The sequence below is a fragment of the Coregonus lavaretus genome (genome assembly GCF_964263955.1).
Source record: "Coregonus lavaretus genome assembly, chromosome: 2".
NCBI classification, from domain to species: Eukaryota; Metazoa; Chordata; class Actinopteri; order Salmoniformes; family Salmonidae; genus Coregonus; species Coregonus lavaretus.
In genome coordinates this window covers 74219536-74237448 of record NC_139989.1, presented here as the reverse complement: position 1 = coordinate 74237448, position 17913 = coordinate 74219536, and the positions used below count along the sequence as shown (strand labels likewise).

General features: G+C 39.9%; 1 protein-coding gene across 1 annotated transcript in view; it reads left to right on the top strand.

Annotated features, from left to right (window-relative positions):
* LOC311150848 (NLR family CARD domain-containing protein 3-like) overlaps positions 1-17913 on the top strand; it is a gene marked incomplete at its 3' end in the record, with an annotated part of 63696 nt that overhangs the window by 38444 nt on the left and 7339 nt on the right. Inside the window, exons 3-4 of the mRNA XM_084188403.1 lie at positions 5980-6096; positions 7632-7748. Of these exons, the coding sequence (XP_084044529.1) occupies positions 5980-6096; positions 7632-7748 (234 nt within the window). The remainder of the gene's footprint in view (positions 1-5979; positions 6097-7631; positions 7749-17913) is intronic.

Genomic DNA, 17913 nt, shown 5'->3' with positions numbered 1-17913 from the left:
TATATTGTATTTCTACACAGACAATATTTGACTTGGAATCCTGGGACAGACCCCATGAGTTCATCTTTGTCGATGAATCAAGGCTTCAATCTAACAAAGAGGAGAAGGGAGAGGCCCGAAACATGATTGGACAGCGGGCCGTTGTTGAAGTCCCTGGTCAACGAGGTGGCGATGTCACAATCTGTGTTGCTATCGGCAACCATGGCGTTCTACATCACCATGTTACACTCGGGCCATATAACACCCGGCACCTTCTAAGATCTATTGCCAATCTAAGAGATATTTTTATTTGAGCAGCAGGTTGAAGAGCAGCAGGTTCAAGAGCTAAATGAGAATCCCATTCCCACCTATGTGATAGTGTGGGACAATGTCAGTTTCCACCGAGCTGCTCAGGTAAGGGAATGGTTTAACATCAACGGGCAGTTTATGACCTTGTACCTCCCTCCATACTCACCTTTCCTGAATCCGATTGAGGAGTTTTTCTCCTCTTGGAGATGGAAAGTGTATGATAGACAACCCTACACCAGAGTAAATCTGCTGCAAGCCATGGATTTAGCCTGTGGTGAAACAGGTGAGGAATCATGTCAGGGCTGGATACGGCACACAAGAGGCTTCTTCTCCCGTTGCCTCAGGAGGGACAATATTGCTTGTGATGTGGACGAAGTGCTCTGGCCTGACCCAGCCCAAAGACAAGAAGAAGCACATTGATCACATGTTTACTCCTTTGATTTGTGTCCCTTTTAGTATTGTATACTGTAGTGCATTGCCTTGTAGGCTGTATACTGTACAATGGACAAATTGTATGGCCCTGAACATTGAAAAATTGCAGCTCATTTTTATACTTTACAAAATCATCTCGCGGGCCGGATTAAACCTGTTTGTGGGCCTGATCCGGCCCGCGGGCCGGACGTTTGACACCCCTGCCTTAAACCATTTCACATGGTAAAACACAATTTGCAGATCTCACTTAGACTTTTCAGCAAAACTCTAAACACGTTCTCATTCTCCATACACATTCTGCACTCTAATGCACATGTCATCCATACTGGTAAACACAAGAGGCAACAATCAAACACAAATAGAGAACAAAAGTCATTGATTGAACACAACCACTCAAAATGGATTTAACCTGTTTCAAATGATGCGACACAACCAATATAAGGCAGTTCAGAGAGCAAACAGGTTGTTGAGGGTGGGAAGGAGAAAGTCTGAGAATGGATAGAAGAAACAATGTGAGAGGACGAGGACGAGTGCGTATGCGAGGTGGGCGACGAGGAGGAAGAGGAGGAGGAGGGCAAGAAAGAGGAAGAGGAGGACGAAGAGGAAGAGACAATGATGGAAAAACATGAAAATTGTTTTGAGATTAAAAATGTACTTCTCCTTGAGAACTGTATGTTTTGAACAATGTGTTTTCTATTTTTCTGTGTATTGTTTACTGACTGCTTGAGAGTGTTTATCATTTTGATCACTTTGTTTATGATTTGAGAGCAGTGTTGGATTTTGAACACAGGTAAAAACTGTTTTGAGGCGAATGTTTCATTTTGCGAGAGGAGTCAGAGGTTTTGTAAATAGTGCTTGAAGATGAGGTTTTGTGTTTAATGTTTTCAGGAAATGGAGCAAGGTTTCAGAAATTGTGTTTTAGCAATTGAGAACAACTGTAATGCCAAACACCACAGACTACAATTAAAATGTACTTACCATAAATATGACCATTTACGTCACATTAAATTAATCTCTTTTTCATATATCACTTCTAAACTGACAAATAAACATCAAATATACCTTTTACAAATACATCAGCACGTTTAATACATTTGTTTCAAGCAATAGAGCATATGCTTTGAATACCAAATATGCAGTTTTGGGCAAATTCTCATATCACTTTGCTCAATGTGTCACATCCAAGGCTTTTGTATGGCTGTTGAAATGTGCAGAACAGTAATCAGCTATGCCTGACCCATATGTACGGCCCTCTTTGAGTTGTTGCTGGTGCTGCTTTACTTTCTTGACTGTGTCATGTGACCTGCGCCTCCCCTTGTCACACTCCATTGAAGCAGCATCAGCTCTCACAACTCCTCTCTGATTGCTTCCAGTGTCACCAAAGTGCTGCCAATACACAATTAGTCCATCCCATCTGATATAGCAGTGGCTCCCTCATTGAACGTGGCTACTGCCATACTGGCAATGAGGCTTTTGCCCAACAAGACAGTTTTGGGGCATCACAACCATATTAGAGTTCAGACGTTCATTTGCATTCTGGGTTTCTCCATGCTACATTCTTTTGAGGATGTTATCATTTGACATCCTGTGATATACAGGTACCATTTTCTGTGCATCCTCTCAATTAAAGAATGTATGGCCTCCATGTTTTTTGCGACTGGGTGGATCTTCACCATTTTCTAGGGCTGGCTGGTACCAGCATCAATGAACACACCTATCCCGTAGTTGGAAGTGAATCCTCTCTTGTGCCAAGAGCCATCAAAGGATCCATGAATGTCTATGATGGCATCCTCATCCTCCTTCAGCAACTCTGCTATGTCTGGGTCTATATCTGCGTATTCTAATTAGCTTTGCAGCACTCCCCGCTTTGTTGCCCTCTCTGAATCTCTGCTACTAAAGTGGGGGAAAAGAGTACTTATTATGATGTCTGTCGACATTACAGTCATAACTGCAGGACTCAATATCAGCATGTTACCCTATGTACATATTAGCATATCAGCATGTTACCCTATGTACATATTAGCATATCAGCATGTTACCCTATGTACATACTAGCATATCAGCATGTTACCCTATGTACATATTAGCATATCAGCATGTTACCCTATGTACATATTAGCATATAAGCATGTTACCCTATGTACATATTAGCATATCAGCATGTTACCCTATGTATATATTAGCATATCAGCATGTTACCCTATGTACATATTAGCATATCAGCATGTAACCCTATGTACATATTAGCATACAGCATGTTACCCTATGTACATATTAGCATATCAGCATGTTACCCTATGTATATATTAGCATATCAGCATGCATTTCCTTTATGTAAAGCTAATTTCTTGGTAATCGCAGTTGGCTACTAAATATTATTTATACACAGCAAGTCACCTGACAATAATGGGCTACTCTCTCTTTTTATTGACCTGTCACTCTCCTGTCATGTCTCTGATATGAGCTGAGACTCAGGGAAGGAATCCCTAGGACTTTGTTTATTTTCTTTAGAGCTGCATAACCAAGTCCAAGTTCGTGTGCTAGAAGAACCATCCTCACATTTATATAAAATGCCACATCTCCCCTGGAGCCCTCCTGCAGCCTGGAGGAAGTGGAAACACTCCTCCTAAATGCATCACGATCACCTTCTCAGGGTGCACATTCTATCATGACAGAATTACAGAATCCCTGGTTGGTGGGGGTCTATGGTGATTTTCAGTCCAGTGTTTAGACACTTAGGGCAAATCAAATCATGTACAAGTTGGTTTCTTTGTGACATGTGGAATAAAAGCCTCTGTTGGCTGTCTGTCTGTCTGGTTGATCGCTGCTAGCTGTCATCTTCATCTCAACTAATGTGCGTCTCGACGCGCTGCTGCCGGCCTCCTCCTTTTCCTCCTCTACCTGTACTGCTACTGCCTGGATCGGCTGATCAGGCTCATGTTTTCTTTCATTCACTGCTTTTCTCACATTGGCTAACTGAGATCTCCTATTTTTTATTCACATAATGTAGGTATATTCTTCGAGATTTTCTCATTTTGTCTCTCTTTACGTGGATTCCTCGCGGGAGATATTTTCAAACGAGGAAGCGCTGTGCGGCACGTGAGGCCTTTTAACCAATCAGGTTGCCGGAAAGTGCCATTAAATGCCAGTAACCAATCAGGTTGCCGGAAAGTGCCATTAAATGTCAGTAACCAATCGGATGTCAGTAAACGCCTCCTCTTTCAGTACCACGTCACAAAGGATATAGCCATGTATGGACTAGTAACGATCTGCTCCGGAAAACAAGCTGTTGAATTATATATGATTCAACATGGAGAGTTTGAAAAATAGCGGTTGAATTATATATGATTCAACATGGAGAGTTTGAAAAATAGCGGATGAATTATATATGATTCAACGTGGAGAGTTTGAAAAATAGCTGTTTAATTATATATGATTCAACATGGAGAGTTTGAAAAATAGAGGTTGAATTATATATGATTCAACATGGAGAGTTTGAAAAATAGCTGTTTAATTATATATGATTCAACATGGAGAGTTTGAAAAATAGCGGTTGAATTATATATGATTCAACATGGAGAGTTTGAAAAATAGCGGTTGAATTATATATGATTCAACATGGAGAGTTCGAAAAATAGAGGTTGAATTATATATGATTCAACATGGAGAGTTTGAAAAATAGCTCTTGAAGTTCTACATGAAACATGCTAAAAAAAACGACATTTATGCTAGGTGTAGTTGACGGAGTTGGGATAAAATGATACAAACCAAGTATTTATATACATTATTGCCGATGTAATTGTACATTTTATGAAAGTATGGAAGTTATAGTTCCAAAATATCCCAAAATCGGAACATTGACAGATGGAAGCAAAATCAAATGTTTTGCCTGTGGTGCCTGGCCTTAATATTTTACAATTGGTTTCGATTTATAATGTCCGATTATCAAATGGGCATTAACAGGGTCAGGGGAACAGCTCGACTAGTGAATGGAGGCTGCTTTTCTGCCTGTTCGTTTTTTGTTAATTATGAACATATTTGTTTTCTTCCTAATACTAGACTATATTAAAATCTAATTCTGTAAACCGGAAGGCTAACTCTGTAAGCTGCCCTGCACAATCAATGAACCAACAGCATGGCCTAGGCCTATACGTTCTCTCCCAGACTCATGGATAGGAAGTGTGGAGTGTAACATAAGGTAACCAGTCCATCCAGTATGTGGTCCTCTGTAGCTCAGCTGGTAGAGCACGGCGCTTGTAACGCCAAGGTAGTGGGTTCAATCCCCGGGACCACGCATACACAAAAATGTATGCACGCATGACTGTAAGTCGCTTTGGATAAAAGCGTCTGCTAAATGGCATATTATATTATTATTATTATAAAGGACATTACTAGAATGTGTTTAATTGTGGAGTCAAGGCTAGACCAATTATGTACCGAAGACATCTTCAATCTTTTTTCTGTTTTTAGTGTTTTTCTGCCGTGTGTAATATGCAGTAGGCTATGTATTGGATAATGGCAAAATCTTTATTTTATCATTCGTTTTTTCGGGCTTGGGCTCATATATAGCCTATGTGTATACATAATATACAACATCCACAACAACCATGTTTTCCAACCTGTTGAACTTCTTTCTTCAAATGGATCAATCACAGGGATGTGAGTTTTAAAAGCACGATGCTGTTTTGATAATAGGGATTTGATGTGATTTTCAAAAAAAAATTGTGTGTGTGTGAGAGAGAGAGAGAGAGAGAGAGAGAGAGAGAGAGAGAGAGAGAGAGAGAGAGAGAGAGAGAGAGAGAGAGAGAGAGAGAACAGGTAGAACCTGAAATGCAAATGTAGATATGCAAATGTTTTCAGCAGTAACTTTCCATCATCAATGTATCATTGATGTACCATCAATGTATCATGTGTACATTTCTTTAATAAAAATGTAGTTATTTGTTACATTTGACTGTGTAAAACCTAGCAGTACTCCTTATTTCTCTGAGTGAGGCAGATATATCGCATTTTGCAAAAGAAACATGATTATTTGTCTCTCTGAAATGAATCCATCAAGTGATAGATCTGTCATTGAACAACCATGCCATGATTAGCTACTGAAAAAACACACCAATCTCTTAATCTCCTTAAGCAATAAAAGCTAATTTACCAACATTTCTGAAAATGGATATATAGCGTTTTGGAATGAAACTCTTGTTTCCCCATCTGAGTTCAGAGTAGATGAGAGATGTAATGTTTGTCTCTGTTGTGTTGAAGTCCAATCAAGCAGGAGAGACCAGCCTCCCCTGTACCCAGCTGTGTGTCCATGAAGAGTGACTGGTCTATGCGTCAACCTATAGAGTTTAGAGAGGGAGACTTTTCTAGTGAACAAAGGTAAGAATAACTCATGGGTCATGGTCAGTGAGTTAAACAACACTGTCTCTAGTCATTTCTCCTCTCCCATTTTACCATTTATTTTTGTTGTTTTCATAATCCATAGGCTAATACTTTTTTCCATGTTCATAGTCCTAAAAAAATATTAAACCAACACAACATTCCCTCCCTGTGTATGTGTGTGTGTGTGTGTGTGTGTGTGTGTGTGTGTGTACGTGTGTATGTGTGTGTGTGTGTGTGTGTGTGTGTTTGTGTGTTTGTGTGTGCACTCCCTGGATGATGAGATGTAATCTCATGTTTTGTCCACAGAAACCACCAGGAGAGATCAGAGTCAGAGATTCTCAGTGGTCAGTCTTCCCAGAGTCATCAAACAGACCTGGCCTCCATATTCAGTGTATGTGGTCCTGTTATGTACATTTGTTTTTGTTTACCTCAAGTAAAGTTGACCTGTCAATCATTCATTAATGTGTTAATGAGAAAGCATTTAGTCTCTTGCATAACATATTTACTTGATTTATTTCAGTTGCTTGAAGAGAATATTATAACATTTGTGAAAAACGAGCTGAAGATGTTCAAGAGGATTCTTAGTCCAGAACTCACAGAAGGCTTTGAGAGTCAGAAGCAGGATAAGGAAGTGGTGGATGCTGAAGATGAGAAGCAGGAGAGCAGTGCCAGAGAGGGGGCTCTGAAGATCACACTGCACGTCCTGAGGAAAATGAACCAGAAGGAGCTTGCTGACACACTGGAGAAAAGTAAGAGCTGTCTACCTCATGTTGAATGCTGTTTTAGAACATTTAAAAGCTGTAGCTAAAGTACAGCTAAAGTAGCTGTGTAACTAAATGATATTTGAGCAGCCTTAACACAACACCTAGTGACTTCATCAAGTAGCAGCAGGGATGTGTTGGAGAAAGAGAGAGAGAGAGAGAGAGAGAGAGAGAGAGAGAGAGAGAGAGAGAGAGAGAGAGAGAGAGAGAGAGAGAGAGAGAGAGAGAGAGAGAGAGAGAGAGAGAGAGAGAGAGAGAGAGAGAGAGAGAGAGAGAGAGAGAGAGAGAGAGAGAGAGAGAGAGAGAGAGAGAGAGAGAGAGAGAGAACAGGTAGAACCTGAAATGCAAATGTAGATATGCAAATGTTTTCAGCAGTAACTTTCCATCATCAATGTATCATTGATGTACCATCAATGTATCATGTGTACATTTCTTTAATAAAAATGTAGTTATTTGTTACATTTGACTGTGTAAAACCTAGCAGTACTCCTTATTTCTCTGAGTGAGGCAGATATATCGCATTTTGCAAAAGAAACATGATTATTTGTCTCTCTGAAATGAATCCATCAAGTGATAGATCTGTCATTGAACAACCATGCCATGATTAGCTACTGAAAAAACACACCAATCTCTTAATCTCCTTAAGCAATAAAAGCTAATTTACCAACATTTCTGAAAATGGATATATAGCGTTTTGGAATGAAACTCTTGTTTCCCCATCTGAGTTCAGAGTAGATGAGAGATGTAATGTTTGTCTCTGTTGTGTTGAAGTCCAATCAAGCAGGAGAGACCAGCCTCCCCTGTACCCAGCTGTGTGTCCATGAAGAGTGACTGGTCTATGCGTCAACCTATAGAGTTTAGAGAGGGAGACTTTTCTAGTGAACAAAGGTAAGAAGAACTCATGGGTCATGGTCAGTGAGTTAAACAACACTGTCTCTAGTCATTTCTCCTCTCCCATTTTACCATTTATTTTTGTTGTTTTCATAATCCATAGGCTAATACTTTTTTCCATGTTCATAGTCCTAAAAAAATATTAAACCAACACAACATTCCCTCCCTGTGTATGTGTGTGTGTGTGTGTGTGTGTGTGTGTGTACGTGTGTATGTGTGTGTGTGTGTGTGTGTGTGTGTTTGTGTGTGTGCACTCCCTGAATGAGAAAATGTAATCTCATGTTTTGTCCACAGAAACCACCAGGAGAGATCAGAGTCAGAGATTCTCAGTGGTCAGTCTTCCCAGAGTCATCAAACAGACCTGGCCTCCATATTCAGTGTATGTGGTCCTGTTATGTACATTTGTTTTTGTTTACCTCAAGTAAAGTTGACCTGTCAATCATTCATTAATGTGTTAATGAGAAAGCATTTAGTCTCTTGCATAACATATTTACTTGATTTATTTCAGTTGCTTGAAGAGAATATTATAACATTTGTGAAAAACGAGCTGAAGATGTTCAAGAGGATTCTTAGTCCAGAACTCACAGAAGGCTTTGAGAGTCAGAAGCAGGATAAGGAAGTGGTGGATGCTGAAGATGAGAAGCAGGAGAGCAGTGCCAGAGAGGGGGCTCTGAAGATCACACTGCACGTCCTGAGGAAAATGAACCAGAAGGAGCTTGCTGACACACTGGAGAAAAGTAAGAGCTGTCTACCTCATGTTGAATGCTGTTTTAGAACATTTAAAAGCTGTAGCTAAAGTACAGCTAAAGTAGCTGTGTAACTAAATGATATTTGAGCAGCCTTAACACAACACCTAGTGACTTCATCAAGTAGCAGCAGGGATGTGTTGGAGAGAGAGAGAGAGAGAGAGAGAGAGAGAGAGAGAGAGAGAGAGAGAGAGAGAGAGAGAGAGAGAGAGAGAGAGAGAGAGAGAGAGAGAGAGAGAGAGAGAGAGAGAGAGAGAGAGAGAGAACAGGTAGATCCTGATATGCAAATGTATATGCAAATGTGTTCAGCAGTAACTTTCCACCACCGAATGATCATTCTAGACTCTGTTTCTGTTGAGAGAAATAAAAGGTAAGATGATGATTGTTATGTGTATTAATATAGTTGATGATATTGTTATGTGTATTCATATAGTTGATGATATTGTTATGATATTAATACAGTTGATGATATTGTTATGTGTATTCATATAGTCGATGATATTGTAATGTGTATTAATATAGTTGATGATATTGTTATGTGTATTAATATAGTTGATGATATTGTTATGTGTATAAATATAGTTGATGATATTGTTATGTGTATAAATATAGTTGATGATATTGTTATGTGTATTCATATAGTTGATGATATTGTTATGTGTATTCATATAGTTGATGATATTGTTATGTGTATTCATATAGTTAATATTTTTGGTAGACAGAGTGTTATAATTGGCCTACTCTCCTTAAAATGTATTTGAAGTAAATTCGATGCGGAGGGGGGGGGTGAATTCGTTCAGTGCCCACCTGTGTTCCCTAGGGTGATCTCCTACTGTATCATAGACCTATAGACTGTGTTCCCCAGGGTGATCTCCTACTGTATCATAGGTCTATCACTTGTCTTCTCAAAACAGGCTTAAAACACAACAAGCAACAACATTTTCTCTTTCTAATCTACTGTTAACTCTTTTCACTCAGGAAGGTATGTTGTGTGAAAGAGAGACAAATGAATATTGTGGAAAGACTAACAACAACTTACACTTCCTCAAAACAGGTTGTGTGTGTTCATTAGTGCCCACCGTAGCGAAACGTTTGGCAACAGAAACCGTTTAGGTCACGTTGGACAGCGTTTGGAGTAAACTGTTTATGCAACATTTTAAAACTCTTGGCTGCGGAGTAAACTAATGAACACGACCCAGGTAGTAGCCTACAACTCGGCTGTTGATGTCTGCCTGATGCTGTAACCTGAACTTAGCCTGAGGGGTGGACTATGATGCTAGCTAGATATACTGGTTTTCTAAAGCTAGCTTCAGTTAGCTTCACATTCCAGCTCAGGCCTCATCCATTAGAATATACAGAGCGCTAGTCATCAGGAAGGTGCTCTCTCAGCAGAACGGAAAATATATAATGACTTGACAGTTTAATCATACAAAATGGCGCTAACTGGACGTGGGCAAGTCAAATTCAATCTAGTGGAGGTTGCTGAGGGGAGGACGGCTCATATTAATGATACCATTCCACCTATTCCGCTCCAGCCATTACCACAAGCCCGTCCTCCCCAATTAAGGTGCCACCAACCTCCTGTGAATTCAATACATCTATATTCATTCATCCTAGTTCTACATTTCCCATTTCCTTTGATAAATTTATTTGTATCATAGTTCTACTATAGTATAGCGATCTGTGCAACTTTCCGGCGTGAGTTTACTGTGAACACTGAGGCTGTACCCACTTTAAGTTACAGTTTTAACAGAGACCAAGTAGGCTATTTGATCATAATGTAAAAAAGGCCTCCAATAACATTTAACATGGAAATAGCTGTTCTACCATTCAGCCTACAGTAACAGCCAATGTGTGGTGTTCAATGTAAGCCTACATTGCATGAGACATTCCAAAAAACATGCAGAGCTTGACATTAACCTGTTTATTTACTTGTCCTTCACACAAGGAGGAGGTGACTGAAAAGGTGAATGGACATTTTTGTAGCGGTTGATACATTTTTAGTAAGGGAAACTGAAGTCTGCCATTTCTAAGTGGAAATTACAAACTTCAGAAGCCTTTTAAAACCTCAAATACACTACACGTTTTACATTTACTGCGTTGAGGGAAAGTTATTCTGCTGTGGGGGGTGATCAAATTAAGATCCTACATCTGTACACATAATTCTACATTGTGATATTTTACATTTTAGTCATTTAGCAGACGCTCTTATCCAGAGCGACTTACATACATTGCGAGTGCATACATTAAATTTTTTTATACTGGAATCGAACCCACAACCCTGGCGTTGCAAATGCCATGCTCTACCAACTGAGCTACATCCCTGCCGGCCATTCCCATAATAATTCAAATGTCCTGTTGCTGCAGGATTATTTTCCTGCTGTAGCAAACTGGCTAAAATTAAGATCATACATCTGTAGCAATACACCTCTCTTTGATGTACATGGCTATATCAGGATTGACTTTTGACCATTTGACATCTTTTATTTACTGTTGTTTAGGCTGGTTGAATGAGTCGCCTATAAAAGCTACTTAATCTGCAAGAGAACAGGCGGCTGCACCAGCGACTGTCAGAAGTTATGTGATTTCCTCATATGAACGTGAAAGTAAGTGTGTAGCCTACGCAGTTACACAATGGCTGTTGAAACTGTGGCACGTATTTATCGGTAACATTAGAAGTCATATACAGTGGGGAAAAAAAGTATTTAGTCAGCCACCAATTGTGCAAGTTCTCCCACTTAAAAAGATGAGAGAGGCCTGTAATTTTCATCATAGGTACACATCAACTATGATAGACAAATTGAGAAAAAGAAATCCAGAAAATCACATTGTAGGATTTTTTATGAATTTATTTGCAAATTATGGTGGAAAATAAGTATTTGGTCACCTACAAACAAGCAAGATTTCTGGCTCTCACAGACCTGTAACTTCTTCTTTAAGAGGCTCCTCTGTCCTCCACTCGTTACCTGTATTTATGGCACCTGTTTGAACTTGTTATCAGTATAAAAGACACCTGTCCACAACCTCAAACAGTCACACTCCAAACTCCACTATGGCCAAGACCAAAGAGCTGTCAAAGGACACCAGAAACAAAATTGTAGACCTGCACCAGGCTGGGAAGACTGAATCTGCAATAGGTAAGCAGCTTGGTTTGAAGAAATCAACTGTGGGAGCAATTATTAGGAAATGGAAGACATACAAGACCACTGATAATCTCCCTCGATCTGGGGCTCCACGCAAGATCTCACCCTGTGGGGTCAAAATGATCACAAGAACGGTGAGCAAAAATCCCAGAACCACACGGGGGGACCTAGTGAATGACCTGCAGAGAGCTGGGACCAAAGTAACAAAGCCTACCATCAGTAACACACTACGCCGCCAGGGACTCAAATCCTGCAGTGCAAGACGTGTCCCCCTGCTTAAGCCAGTACATGTCCAGGCCCGTCTGAAGTTTGCTAGAGTGCATTTGGATGATCCAGAAGAGGATTGGGAGAATGGCATATGGTCAGATGAAACCAAAATATAACTGGTCAGATGAAACCAAAATATAACTTTTTGGTAAATACTCAACTCGTCGTGTTTGGAGGACAAAGAATGCTGAGTTGCATCCAAAGAACACCATACCTACTGTGAAGCATGGGGGTGGAAACATCATACTTTGGGGCTGTTTTTCTGCAAAGGGACCAGGACGACTGATCCGTGTAAAGGAAAGAATGAATGGGGCCATGTATCGTGAGATTTTGAGTGAAAACCTCCTTCCATCAGCAAGGGCATTGAAGATGAAACGTGGCTGGGTCTTTCAGCATGACAATGATCCCAAACACACCGCCCGGGCAACGAAGGAGTGGCTTCGTAAGAAGCATTTCAAGGTCCTGGAGTGGCCTAGCCAGTCTCCAGATCTCAACCCCATAGAAAATCTTTGGAGGGAGTTGAAAGTCCGTGTTGCTCTGGCGACAGCCCCAAAACATCACTGCTCTAGAGGAATGGGCCAAAATACCAGCAACAGTGTGTGAAAACCTTGTGAAGACTTACAGAAAACGTTTGACCTGTGTCATTGCCAACAAAGGGTATATAACAAAGTATTGAGAAACTTTTGTTATTGACCAAATACTTATTTTCCACCATAATTTGCAAATCAATTCATAAAAAATCCTACAATGTGATTTTCTGGATTTTTCTTTTCTCATTTTGTCTGTCATAGTTGCCGTGTACCTATGATGAAAATTACAGGCTTCTCTCATCTTTTTAAGTGGGAGAACTTGCACAATTGGTGGCTGACTAAATACTTTTCCCCCCCACTGTAAATGTGTTGATATGTAGGAAAGACGGGCAGACCCTGGTAAGTCTAGGCTAAACTACAAACTATTATAAGGTTAGGTCGACGTCAGACATTCAATAGTCAGAGTAGGTTTGAGCTAGTATCACATATCATGCTGACAAACCTGATGGTCTCCGTTTGAAATGGTGTGTAAAATACCATGCCTAGGCTACAAGCTCTGTCCTGCTACTGTTAGGTCTGTAACGTTATGGGAACTGATCTGAACAGGTTTAGGCTGGTCATCTAGGCTATAGCTGAGGTCAGTGGTGATTTTAGCATGTCAATCTTGGTGGGGCAAAACATAAATAAAGGGGGATGCATGCCAGCAAAGCCACTCCACAACACAACACTAAACAACACATTCATTGCACTATAACGGTGAGAAATGGTGACCACAAACTGTTAGGGCCTACATAAAGCAGAGTCCCAACAGCAGAGTCCCAACAGCAGAGTCCCAACAGCAGAGTCCCAACAGCAGAGTCCCGACAGCAGAGTCCCAACAGCAGAGTCCCAACATCTGCCCTATCATTTCTCTTCATTATTTCTCTTCATATGACAAGGATTAAAAATGATTTGCCAGTAGATTGTCGACTTGATTCATGATGATGACTGCTGGCTAAGATTTTGAAAGTATGATGTTGACCTGATCAGTTCAATCAAAGCTACTGTAGATATAATGTGATTTGACGTAATTTTATCTGTTGGCCAATGACCTTCTTGGATGGGCACTTCTAATGTAACTCTGTGGCAGAACCCAAGGGGCTTGAATTTTCTAGCTCTACCCTTAGACTTGGCAGTGACGTAGTGTCCCCATGAGTGACAGAACAGTGAGCCAATCACGGCGCAGCGCTCCGTATTTTCCGCTGGCCGCCCCACCACCACAGAAAGCACTGAGCTAGGCTGAAACACCTGCATTTTGGAGCTGCCTTACTCAAAAAAACAAAAAAGAGACCAAGTTTTTTTGCAGCTTTATTAACTCAATTATATATATATTTATTTATTTTAAATTTTTTGCAAACTGATATGTGACACGTATTAATGCCAAAATAACATGCAAAACAGGAACGGCCACCTGCCCTGAATGACGGGTCGCTGGTTGAGAGAATGCCAAGAGTGTGCAAAGCTGTCATCAAGGCAAAGGGTGGCTATTTGAAGAATCTCAAATATAAAATATATTTTCATTTCTTTAACACTTTTTTGGTTACTAAATTATTCTATATGTGTTATTTCATAGTTTTGATGTCTTCACTATTATTCTACAATGTAGAAAATAGTAAAAATAAAGACAAACCCTTGAATGTGTTCTAAAACCTTTGACCGGTAGTGTATATATTTTTTACATTGTTAGCAAACTTATATGTGACATGTTTTAATGCCACAATAACATGCAAAACAGGAAAGTTCACCTGCCCTGAATGACGGGTCGCCACTTGCTGAGGTATAGACCTTGATCTGCTTTACACAACAACAAAAAACTGTTATACATTATAACCTAGCCTACTTTAAATAATAAAACATCTCTTAATTGTTGCAAAAAACCTTTCTGTATAGCTCACTGATCCCCCCCCAGATCAATCAAGCCTGTTTTAGCCCTTCTGTCTACATTCTCAGATACGTTTAGAAAAGAACAGATTCAAAAATAATAAATGGCCGACTTTTAATGAATACAAATAAGGGCGTGACATGGCCATGGTGAAGAGATGTCACAACTACATATTCATGTGATTGCATTAAATCACCTGACTGTTTCGATATGTCTGTTAGTAAATGTTTTGTTAGAGATAATTAATAAATGATAACAATTCACATTCAAGAATTACTGTGTTAACTACAACCAACATGTTGGATCTCTGTTTAGGGGTCAGTGGTCTAAAATGAGTCTCTCTGGGGAGAGAGAGGAGGGGGGCCCTGCCTCTAAAATGAGTCTCTCTGGGGAACATGACACCAAAGATAAGAGGTGAGATGACAATTTTGTTTTAGAATTATTAAGAATGTATTTCCTAAATGCTATTTCCATAATTTTTCACATGTTATTTAATACAAAATGGTTGCTTATGGGTACCTTCAATAATACTGTTCTCAGATGTTTAATTAATAGATTTGAGATGTGTATAATTATTATTAGTATTATTGCAAAACGCTATATATCCATTGTTTAGCTGAAATGAGATGAATGCACTTACTGTAAATCTGAATGACAGGTCGGCACTGCTCCAAAGCAATTACATGTTGCACAGAAACCACTGACTCGCTGCATGTTTCTATTATCAAGACACCTGCTGGTACCTCTTAACTGGTTAGGACAGCTCATGAGGTGTCCTAAATATCTGCCAACTAGGTGGGACACTTATGAATAGAGGCTTCATGCATAGCTTTAATTTTACCCATACGAGTAGGACTAAAACTGCTTTATTCTCAGCACTTATACGACACATGTTCTACTCTGTGCCGCTTTTTTTATATGGTCCCAGATCTCAAAATATTGTTTTAAAAAACGAATAATTTTTGTTTTACATAATAAAAAATGAATATGACTAATGTACCCGACTTTAAAGACTGGGTTTAGTTTATTGTGTGGCTCTGCTCATGTCCGCGTTCTGGAACTGTCCGCGTCCCCGTACAGAACTGTCCGCGTCCACGTACGGTTTGGCGCCAAGCATATTGTCCAGTTACGCGCAGAGTGGGCTGAGGTGATCTTGGGGAACAACGACGGAGTTCGTTACAGTGTTGAGACCGAAGTTAATTGTTCAATTTTATTTTTTGCATAATGGTCAGTGACAGTATGAGTGTAGCCAGATCCTTTTCACTCGCTATTCTTGTTTAATTGTGTGGTTCACCGGATTCGTCATCATCCTCGATGGACAGACGAACAACCTGCTAGCTAGCCAAGCTAGTCGGTACAGCTAGCTAAGCTAGCTACTCTACCAGCAGCATCCTAGTTATCCTAGCTACCACTATATAATCACCGGCTGCCTGCATTTCTTGTGGACCGATGGAGCTCCCCGGTTGTTTTTTCCACCTGTTAAATAACGTGGAGGGCTTCTCCCTCTCTCGTTGACGGATGCTGGCTTCCTACGCTCCCTCTGTCCGGTTCTCCTTAGAGGTAACTTTAGTGTTAAACCCTTCTGTGTCCAAGGACTGAACTTCTGAATATTATTTTCGGGGCGCCTCAAGTGACATTTTTTACAGCGTTTATTTCGGATAAAATTAGTTCATTGCATCCGCCATGGAGCCCAGTTTCATAATATTACCTTTTGTCCCTGGTTATGAAGTAATCGGGAAAAAACAGGCCTTATATTAGGGCATTTTTCACCCTACCATCTCCTATTAGTTCTATTGAGCTCCGTGACACCGACTCGTCTTCAGAACGTTCTATTCCCAGCCCATTGTTCTGCGTCACAATGCCAGCTTCACTATTGTTATCAATGAGACCTGCCTGCGTTAACCCTGTAGGTTTACCTCAGGTAACTTATTATTAACAAGGTTATGGCTACTTGGTGAGCGCACTCACTGTTCACCTGATTACATGTTGTGGTGAACCGTACTCCCGGCGATGGCTGGCGGATAGCCATCAAACATTAAACATTTTCTGGTCATGGTTAACCATATTTGTTTTAAGAAAAAAGTGTACAATCTAAACAAAACGCATGTCCCTGCCTTCTTTTCCAAGACGTGGCAGATTTAAACAGCCAGAAGACATTTTTTAATTAAGAAATAACCATTTTTTCGACGACTTGTTGTTTCTAAATGGCTGCTGGGTGATTTGATATGCCTCGACTTCTTTGTTTGTAGGCATCAAATTGAGCGAATGCTGCACAGGTTCACTGAGTTGCAAACCAAATGGATATAATGGGGTGATTGTTGTCTAATCGGGAGGGCTTGCTCATTGATTTGTAGATCAGATGCAGTTTCTTCCTCAGATTATGAGCCTAGCAGGTGTCATGAATGAGGTATGTAGTACCCGCAGAAGGCCACAGGGCGGCGCAAGAGAGCTATAAACAATACAGTTTTTTGCCATATAAACCCTAAACCTAACAATCAATGAAATGTATTGATAAAGCCCTTTTTACACCAGCAGATGTCACAAAGTGCTATACAGAAACTCTTACCCTACTTATAACCTATTTTAGTCGTAACCCCTAATTCTAGGGTAGGGTAGCCTAGAACACTTTTAGAAACTATTTTAGTAATAATATTATCTTAGGAAATACAATTATAGTACTAAATAACATTTTGATTATTTTGTTAATCAACACCTGTCAAGCGTTTTGCTGTTTTTTCGTTGTTATTAGTTATTTTATGATATTTATTATTGCAAGGCAGAACGCTTGATAAATAATACACATTTGTTTTATTTTTCAAATGTGGTTTGAACTGGCTGACCTAGTAACCTCTATGTGAAAGTCCAGCAATTGGCGTGGGATAGGTGGGGCAGGTTTGAGACTGATCTAAGGAATTAACAAGAAAAATACACTTAATTTTCAGCTGCCTCACCAATGTCTGTACATGAATTAATTACTTTGAATTGCTAAATATTTCCAATAGATGGCAGCATAAGACCACGAAGCATCAGTTATAGGCTACAAGCAACGATATTGATTGACATAAAATAGGATGCAACCAAAGACCATATGTCCCATGATTATCTAAAATGGTCACTCATTACTTTAGTTAGCTATATATCTCGTATTAGACCTGTGTTGCTTTTGGAAGAGCAATTAAATAGTGACTATAGCAGGTGTTGAACCCCGGGTAAATAATCACTAGTCAGATGCGCTAACCTCAACCCTAGTATACATGCATGATATATATTTTTTTAAATATCTGATATTGGGAGTAAACAACCTCGAAATAAAAAAGACAAGAGTGCGTCTTCCAGCCGGCCAATAAATTACATCATGCCACCCTCGCGGTTAGCAAATGTACCTCAACATGCCCCTCGCTTGTCCTAGAAGGCAGAGTGCTCGCTGCTGGTTGATGAATCTGACAATGAATGTACTAGGAAAATGTGTTTTTCTCGACCAGAGGTGACTACATTTATTTTCAGGCTTATTGACAATTGTTATAGTAATGAAATATAATTTCAAAACATGAGCAT